This window comes from Kryptolebias marmoratus, linkage group LG23, assembly GCF_001649575.2.
Source record: "Kryptolebias marmoratus isolate JLee-2015 linkage group LG23, ASM164957v2, whole genome shotgun sequence".
Classification (NCBI taxonomy): Eukaryota; Metazoa; Chordata; class Actinopteri; order Cyprinodontiformes; family Rivulidae; genus Kryptolebias; species Kryptolebias marmoratus.
The window spans coordinates 3496522-3506014 of record NC_051452.1 but is presented as its reverse complement, the minus strand read 5'-3'; the positions used below and the strand labels follow the sequence as shown (position 1 = coordinate 3506014).

Genomic DNA, 9493 nt, shown 5'->3' with positions numbered 1-9493 from the left:
TCCCCCCACACACACCTCGCAGCAGCAGCAACAGTCCGCTCCGGCTCCGCGCGGATTGTTGCGCAACGCGGCGTGAGCTCGAGCTGCTGGAGCGCGTGGGAGCGTCTTCGGGATTCGGGTTCTGGTTCTGGTTCTGGTGGGTTCTTGCTCCGCTCGGACCATGCGGGGGTCTCCCCGGGAGCTCGTCTCTCCCTCCCCCGGCTTGGTTTTTTTTTTTAAAAGTCGCCTTTGCGCGTTTTTTTATTTCTTTTTTTCCTGATTATTTCTTATTTCTTCAACTTTCGCTACTTTACAAACAGCTTAATGTTCCGTTTTTATTTAAAGTGTGTGTGTGTGTGTGTGGTGGGGGCAATGCGCAAAGTGTGTGGTCTCCAAGCTCTCCACCCCCGCAGAGACGCACGGTGTGTGTGTGTGTGCGCGCGCGCACACACACACACACACACACACAGACAAGTCGAGTCTGTCTCGGTTTGGCATGTCTGTCTCAGGAATGCGCCCCGGCGTTTTTTCCCTCTGTATTTTTCACATTAGGAGCAGTTTGGGAATCGCTCTCAGAACCGCCGCCATCGCCGCCGCCGTCAAGCGCGCCGCCGTCACTCCGGCACTTCCGGTTGGCGGTGTCAAAGTAAAAGCCGAGGCTGCACGGCCACACACGCTCACCGAGTGAAAAATGCTGAAATAATTATTTATCTAAATCAATAAAATACTGTCCAAGTTTACAACAGCTACTTGTATTTTCTATCACTTATTTAAGCCCAACAAGCTCATTCTTTGGAAAGAAAATTGCAAAATAAATGCATGTATCGAAGCTTTATGTTTTATTCCAGATCTTATGTTTGGACAAAAGGCTAAATTAACTTTAGCATTAAGCTAAACTGTTTAGCTTCTTACCAACGGAATAAAAACGGCAAAAAACTCGGGACAGCAAATATATTTGGTTAAGTTTGTAATTAAATTAGGGGATAATGGCATCTTTAGATTATTTTTTAAATGTATTATTACAAAATGTTTTATCTATTGTGACAATTGTGGGGAAAAAAACAAACTGTCAGCAATTTTTTCATCTGAAGACCCCAAACTTGATGTTTTGCGACCTGCGTTGGGGTCTCAGCCTCCACTTTGGGAGCTTCTCGGCTAAACAAGCTAAAACTTACCTGAGAAGCTACAACAGGCTACTTTAAACAGCTAACCAACAAGCTGGCTTAATTAGCTTCCACTAGTTTGACGTAAAAAAAAGAAAATATTTGATAATTTATTAAGATTTAAACTGTTGAGCCACAGGCGTGTCGTGTCGTTCAAACATGTCTGAATGCTTTTATTCTCAGTCCAAGGTCGGGGGGGTGGGGGGTGGTAGTCCCTGCCTGGAGAGGAGAGAGGCAGAAATTCTTGTGTTTTTTGGTATGCGATTACCCAGCAGAGAACCCCATGACTGAGGAGGAGGAGGAGGAGGAGGGTACATTCCTCGCCTTCCTCTTCAAGGTAACCACATTTTGTGGAGCTGCTGACATGCAGCCCCACCCCCCTGACCCGAAGCACTCAGCTGATGCCTTACAAACGGGACCAAGCAGTCAGATGACCTCAGATGATGGCGGTGGGGACAGAAGCGTCACAGTTCTGTGAAATTCACACAAAATGAAAGCGGACTGGGACGAGTATCGCCCGGGCTTTAACCGAAGATGGCGCGGTAAAAGAACGAGTTATATCAGAGGAGGCCTCTCGGCTGCTGCCTCGCCAATTTTTAACTCCGTATCGATAAAACTGACCGAGTCAGAGCAGTTTGTGGGGTTCGATGTGGCGGCCATCTTGAATGGGGCTGGCTCGAAGTGGTGGTCGGTCGTTAAGATCCGTCCAGTGGTTCGTGAGGTATTCTGCTAACAGACGGACCGGGTCGACGACGAGGATTATCGCCACGTTTTAACTGAAGCCGTCGCGCTCACAGTGTGTGTTCAGGATGACTCTCAGCTACCACCGACCTGAATCTTGGCTCAATGTTTAAAAAGAATTAAGGCACTAAAATGATAATAAATGAGGTATTTTTTACTAACAGACAGACGAGCATTCACTGTATCGCCTGTTTTCCGCCTTTTAGCGACGTGCATGAATCAGTTCCTGTAATGGTTAACTCTTTCCAGAGCTCTGTGTTGTGTTAAAAAATCTGGAACGCACAAACAAACAAACATGTCAACACGAAGGGCAGATCCGGACGCAGGTGCTGGCACAGTTTTCAGACAGACCAGGTCCGGATCGTAGAAGCTGGCTATGGATGGGGACGTTTGGGGTTCCACAAGGCTGCCGCCTCGGTCCCTTCCTGTTCAGTTTGTGTGTCTATGATTGTGTGATCGCCTCAAATCGTGCTATTAAATTTGCAGAAGATGCTGCAGTAAAATGACTCATTACACGTAATGATGAGAAGAAGAAGAATCCTTTAAAACTCTCCTCTCTGCTTAATGCTTATAACAAAAAACAAACCTGAACTTAGAACCAACGACAAAAAATCCCAGTTTGTTTTATTTGAAATTTGACAAACAGAGCTCCGTTAAAGAGATACGAGTCGGTCCATCTGCTTCCAGAAAAAAAAAAAAAAAAAAAAGGAAATGAAAATTAAAATCTGTCTGTTCCACTAAAATAAAAAACAATAGATGCTAATTTTTTCTATCAAATTTCCCTCGACAACATCTGCCTGCGAGCCCTCAGGTGGTCTCCGTCACGCACACACACCAACGCGCTGGCCTTTAGAACCTCAGGAACACGGCGACATTACATATCTGACACGTTAAATGGGGCTTCGGCGGATTTGCATAAAACCAGCGGCGCCCTCGCCTGTTCTTCAGCGTCTCCGTTGGAGCCATAATCGCCCACTCGCTAACGACAATTACTATAATGGACTGATTGTTGGATTATACCACCAAAGTGGTTTTAGCGCACGCATCTGCATAATTGTTCTTAGCATATAAGCGTCCGTGGGCTCCTGGCTGCCATTAACTGAGGCGGAGGAGAGAGTGATGGAGTTTCGACGCCTGATGAACGGCGGCTGCAGATCCTGCTCCAAACGTGTGGGCGTTCTCCATGTTTGTGTGTGGAGTGGGTGGAAATGTGCGAAGGCATTGTCTTAGAAGGAGCTGGGTTTGGATTCGGCCTGCTGTTATGTAATTATTGAAGGGGGGGGGGGTGTCAAGGGGGTCAAATCATGAGTTCCTGACTAAAAGAAAAGAAAGGCTGTGCAGAAATGTCACTTTCTGGACGCTCAACTCCACAACTTCTGAAACCTGCGTCCACGCTGCCTAACCTCGTTCGTCGTTCCTGCACGAAGCGGGGAAGAGGAGAAAACTCGCTTTTGTCCAAATGTGCTGCTTTTTGTCGAGAAAAAAACGAACGTCACGTGACTAACAGATGGACAGACACATCCGCCGAACACGAGGGACTGTAGCAACAGCTGAACCCAGCTTTCCTCCTCGCAGTCTCTGTGTAAACATGAGGCGGGGGGGAATCTGCCTCTCCTCCTGCAGAAGAAGAAGAAGAAGAAGAAAGTGCTCATTTCTTAATCAAACTCGCAGGTGATGGACGGAGGCAGCAACACGAGGGGAAGTTGTTGTCTGTGGCGACACCTGAAACCTGTGCTGTTAATTCCTCCTCCTCCTCCTCCTCCTCCTCATCTCCTGAAAGCGGGCCAGCATCCCACACGCAAAAAAAAAGAAGAATAAAAAAACCCCACCGCATTCCCTCTTCCTCTGTCCTGTTCTCTGTGCTAATTGCTCGCCGTCGCCATGGAAACGGGTAGCACCTCTTCCATCCTGTCTCCTTGGATGGCCCACCACGAGGAACGCCTGGCGTGGCAGGAGGCGGGCGGCTCCTCAAACAGAACGAGACGTGGAGACGATGCTGGACGGGGGCGCGGGCGGGTCAGCGGCGGGCGATGGTTCCCCGCTTTTTACCACGAGACACAACTTGGTTGTCACATAAAAAAACACGGGAGCCATTTTTGAGTTTTCCTCATGTTCTACGTTCGTAAAACGTGCGACACCTCGCGTTCCGTAACAATCGCACCGCAGATAATTCAGAGCCGTTTTTGTAGCCTTTTATAGACTATGAGCAACGAGTATCTTACCTGCCACAGATGCTCTGTTTTCTCACATATAGATCAGGTTTTACACCGGTTTTCATCCTCCGCCAATGTCTACTGCTTTACCTACGTATCTCATATCTCTACGACTTATTCAATTTCTGAGTCAGCCCAATTCAAGATGGCCGCCGCAGCTAACTGAACTAAAAAAAAAAAAAAAAAAGTCTAACTCAGTCAGCTCAAAACTTGGACCGGTAGCAACAAACGTTTCCTTTTAGAGAAAGGGTTTCATTCAGGATTTTATTATTTGCCCGCCGGGCTCCGGAGAGGCCGCAGATTGTTATTGATTAACTGACCAATAGGAGGCGTTTCCTGTCCTGAATGAGTGAGCTATCCAACAACAACATGTGTATACGTCTATAAACCCTGGAAGTGGGGAGACTTGGGTAATTACAGGCGTCCGACAGAGTGATGGGCCGGGGAAACAATGACAGGAGAAAAGGGGCAGCTTGCTGCGGTGTGTGTGTGTGTATGTGTGTATGTGTGTGTGTGTGTGTTACTTATTAAACACAAAGGAATTTCAAAAAACAAAGACACAAGATCCGTGCAGATTGGGTTCACGCGCCCTGAAAATGTGCAGGAACAGCGTTAGCGTGTTGCTTCTCCTCGCCGCGCGTCACGCAGGGCGCTGCCCCCTCCCCCCCCTCCTCCAGCCCGTGCCTTAATACCACATTATCTTCAATGACCCCAGGTTTTATGAATGGGCAGCACAGGAGCTCCGCTATTGGCTGAGAGCGGCAGCCAATCAGTGACGATCGTTGGCAGGAGTTTGGAACAGATGAATGGACAAGCCGGCAAATTGTGGAGGCCCCCGATGTGTATGTGTGTGTGTGTGTGTGTGTCGACTTCCACACTGACCTACTTGGTTTATAGCGGCCTGAGGGGGAAACAATCAAAATTAGCAGCCAGGGCCACCTGAAATAAAAAAAATAAATAAAAAAGCGGAAACATCAGAGCACGCCGGGGGATAGAGGGGAGCGGCGAGCAACTCCTCCTCCTTCTCCTCCTCCTCCTCCTCACCGCGACAGAGGGAGACATTGTGAGGCGGGGGGAGGTTGGTGGTCCGGGCCAAGTGGAGTTCACATACCACTCCTCTGGAGCGCCGCCAGGATTCACATTGAAACTGAAAACTGGAAGATGGGAAAACGACACGAACTCCCACCTGCGCCCCGATAAATACGCATCCACCCCCCCCCCGTAACACGCTGTCGCCGTGTCGCACAGCTCGAGTTTCCTGCCTTTGTTGTTCGCAGACAGCCGACAGGAAGCCTCCGTCTCCTTAACTGGCGCTCGCATCACAAAGTGCCACCTGGTTTCCTGGAATCAGCACCTCTCAGCCCACACTCGGTTCGGTTTGTGGCCTCCGAGTCTCAAAAATATCAACAAAAAAAAACAAAAACGTTTCATTCTTTGGGTTTAATTTGGCTTCTCTTGTGCAGTTTCTTACCTTTTACGTTCTTTTCTTCTTTACTTTTCCAGGGCGGTCGTCGAGCTTCGAACAGAAGATGGGAGCCGTCCAAAATGAGCCCCGCCAAAAGCCCCCATGTCGGCCATTTTCACGCCCAACGTTGGAGCAGGGACTCCTAAAACCATAAAAGGAGACGAGGAGCCCGAATTAGCTCGTTTCCTTTGTGTGCTTCATGTGTAAACTGTCAGAACTGCCTGCTGTACATTAGCCAAACCCATGCTAGCAGCTCTGCGGGGCTAACATTGGCGCTAACTGCTAGCAGCTCTGCGGGGCTAACATTAGCGCTAACTGCTAGCAGCTCTGCGGGGCTAACATTGGCGCTAACTGCTAACATTCGCCCGCTGCTCCCAAGAACCAGCTGTCTCAAAATTTAAAACAGATTTATTATTTTTTTTTAATATAAACATAACAAAAGTGAAAACAAACAAAGTAAAGGAACTTCAGTACTCACCTCCTCAGCTACAGCTAGCTAGCTAAACTGCTTTAGCGCTAGCAGGAAGGTTTCCCAGGTGTTCGGTCTCACCTCAGTTTCTAACTTGGATTAAGTCTGTAGAATTTAACTAGTTTAATCCGAGGTTTGTTGGTTAAGATCGATAAATCTGGACTGGTTTATTCCAAGACATTTAAATGTCTTTAATCACGTCGTGTTGAATTAGCTGCATGCTAAACGTCCGCGCTAAGAAAGCAGCCGGACTTCTGCTTCTGGTCAGTTGGTGGACATAAAGAGACAGCGATCCAAGCGTCCCACAGGATGGACGGGTTGGACAGTTGTCTCGTGGCCAACGTCCTTAGCGTTCGTCTGTAACCGCCAAATCAGAGTTTGGTCAGTTTTCCCGCCGCCGCTTTTGTGCGTCTTTCTGTTCATGGTGTTGAGAAGAAACGGGTTTGAGTTGGATGAGGTTTGTCTCAGAAAGCCGTTTCTTTTTCGACTTATTTTCTTTTTTAAAATCGCTGAAACAACAGCAGCCCGGTTCCTTTACGTTTTTAACGGTTACTTCAGCCGGGCGCCCATAGATTTATCAGATTTCTCGTTTTTACAGCCCAACAACCCTGCTTCCAGGAGATAATTGGTCTTTATTTTCCACTTTTCTTGTTAGGGATTAAAACCGGGCACCTTTAAACATCTCGGTTTAGGAGATTCAGAAAAAAACAACCTACCTGCGTTTAAAACGGCCCTCTGGGAGCGTCGCCACCCGGGGACGCAGTGGGAGACGTGAAAATGGTTTAATAAGCCCCGCAGAGCCGGTAAATAACTTTCTCACACATGTTGGCAACAAAGGAAATTGGCGGGATGTTTATGGGGGCAGTGTTGGGTTTTGATGTGTCTTTTTTGGATTGTGCGCACCTTTTCTGCCGGGGGCGCGCAGCGTTTGCTCAGTAGTCAGTGTAGATCCTGTGGGGCTGGCAGCAGCTACATCTGGCTACTGGGTCTCCGCCGACGCCCGCTCTCACTCCCTGAGCCCGAAGCCTGACGAGGAGGAGGCGTTCCCTCGCCTCAAACCGACACTTTAAAGGAACCTAGATGAAGTTCTGGACCTGGCATACAGTGTAGGATCCTGTGTGTCAGTCTACAGCTACATTGTCTGCTGGGTTTCAGGCCTCCCATCGACATCCGCCGATTATTGTGTTTGAGAAAAAAGGAAAAGCATGGATAATTTGACAACTTTTGTGTTTATTAACTCATAAAACATTCTTCAAACAATAAAACAATTTTAAATGTCTGTTTCTGTACAATGCTTGCTAAGCAATTTTATTTATATTTATTTATATATATATATATATATATTTATATATATATATAGAAAATGTAAGAGGGGTCGTGTTAAAATGACAAAATCCCTTCAAATTTAATGGCAGGTACTCTGGAAAAAAATAACAGCATTCCATCGACAAATATTTCCAAGCAATAAATATGTATTTATAAATAGTGTAAATTTACATCAAGATTAGAAACATAAAAACAAACAAAAAGGAAAAAAAAATCACAAATTAAACTTCCTTAAGTCTATGTGCAACCCATTTTCTTTGTAACTTGGCTAGTAAGTTCTTTCTTTTTATTTTTTTTGTTTCATTTTAAACCTACGAAGAAGAAAAAATAAAAAAACCAAAACAAATACATCAGTTTTCGCAAACAACAAGACGAAAAGATCAAAACGTAAAAAGCCGTTAAAACAGAATGAGAAACAGAAATTACCTAACCTCTTCACATTACAAATATTTTTTTTTATTTTTGGTTTCTTTTTATTTTTTAGTTTTTTTGTATTTTTTAACATTTTGCTGTCCAAAGAGTCTTAAAATGACTTATCTACTGTAGAAAAGGACCAGTTAGGCTAGTGCTCCTTAGAAAGACGAAACAAAAGAATAAAATAAAATAAAAATCTGGGAAGGAGATTTTATCCTGTTAACCAGAATATTAAAAAGAGAAACCCATCGGGGGGAAATGGGAGCGACGGAGTCAGTAGTCTGTTTACGGGTGGCGCTGCGACAGTTAACGAGTATCTACAAAACGATTTTATCACCCGCCCGTCCCCGGCTTGTTTGATTAAGTCCTCCATTAAAACAGGGTGGAACCATCGTCTTTAGAGAGGGGGGGGGAAAGAGAAAAGTCCCGTTATCGAGCCAGGTGGCGCCCTCCTCTGGAAGGCCCCGGTGCTTCAGGTAGGTTGCATAGACAGACACTCAGCCTCCAGCCGTCGCTATGGAGACCAGCCATACTGGAGGGGAGGTTGTGACGATGAGGGGGAGGAGGGGGGAGGAGACGGCCTTGGCTTTCCTGAATATCAGAAACGGTCCGTGCATGTGGCGGTTCGGGGGGGGGGGGGGGGGGGGGTGGGGGTGGGGAGTTCGTTTTTCAGATCTTAGCGCGAGCACAGACGGGCTTCGTGGCTCCGGAGCGGGCGATGGCGGCGCCTAATGTCAAGACGAGGACGAGTGGAGGGGCGGGGCCTGGAGGCAGAACAAGACCCGTCAGGACAAGGCGCGGGGCGAGAGCGGCGCCAGTTTGTGCCGCGCGGCGGGGCCACTTACTAATGTGAACTGGTCGTAGACCTGCATCAGGTCCTCCATGCGGTGCTGCTCCAGCACCACAAAGTCGTCCAGCGCCGCACTGCCCTTCCGCGCGCAGTCCTGGCAGTGGACGGCGCTCTGCTTCCGGGACAGGTGCTCCCGCCGCACAAACAGCAGGTTGAACACTTCCACCTGCGGCCGCACGGACAGAAACACAGACAGACCACAGAAACGCTGAGCCGCATCATCACCATCATCATCCGCGGGCGCCGACGCCATGACTCATCTACGCTTCGCTCAAATAAAACCGTTCATTAAATCAGAACATTTATCTTATATAAACTGTTCCTACAGGTTCCCCGTTTTAAAGACTTACGGCCATTTTTAACAACAAAGTATTAATATTTACGGCTACTGCGGCGCCATTTCCCACCTGAGCCCAAACTCCTCACTTTGGCTGTTTTCTTTCTGCCATACTTTTCAAATTCTGAATATATTAACATCAACAGCAGTGCTGAATCAGCGTTTTATCCTTTTCCTTCAGCTAGCAGTCTGCTCCTTTCAGCTCGCCTCTAGTGTCTAAACTGTCAGCTGTTGGCTTTAAATCAGAGGTCCCCAAACCCTGGGCCGTGGACCGGTACTGGCCCATGGGTCATTTGGTTCCGGGCCGCACAGAAAGAATAATTAACTTACAGTATTTCTGTCTGAACGACATTTATTTTGAAAACTGATGGGATTCTCTCCGCTCCATCCGTCTCTGACTCTTGATGCTGTCAGAACGCTTATCGAGGTCATGTGATCCGTTAGCTACAAACAAACCCACAAGCAGCAAAACGAGTAAAAAACAAACATCTGGAAGACTAGATGGGACCGTCTGGTTACTGAGAAACAGACTCAGG

At 47.4% G+C, this 9493-nt stretch overlaps 1 protein-coding gene and 1 long non-coding RNA gene across 5 annotated transcripts in view; one reads left to right on the top strand and one right to left on the bottom strand.

Annotated features, from left to right (window-relative positions):
* The first annotated feature begins 4 nt into the window (after positions 1–4).
* On the top strand, positions 5–7309 carry LOC119616755. Its single transcript, XR_005232773.1, has 2 exons — positions 5–136; positions 5600–7309. It is a non-coding gene; the product is annotated as an uncharacterized LOC119616755 (long non-coding RNA).
* Positions 6929–9493, bottom strand: part of LOC108249342 (histone demethylase UTY) — a 22143-nt gene continuing 19578 nt past the window's right edge. For 2 of the 4 annotated variants that reach the window (XM_017438656.3, XM_017438658.3), the window contains 2 exons: positions 8616–8786; positions 6929–8534 (listed from right to left, as the gene is read on the bottom strand). In XM_017438656.3, the coding sequence (XP_017294145.1) occupies positions 8505–8534; positions 8616–8786 (201 nt within the window). In that variant the 3' untranslated portion in view covers positions 6929–8504. Of the gene's footprint in view, positions 8787–9493 lie in introns of all 4 variants that reach the window. The other 2 variants (XM_017438655.3, XM_017438657.3) reach the window with 1 other exon arrangement.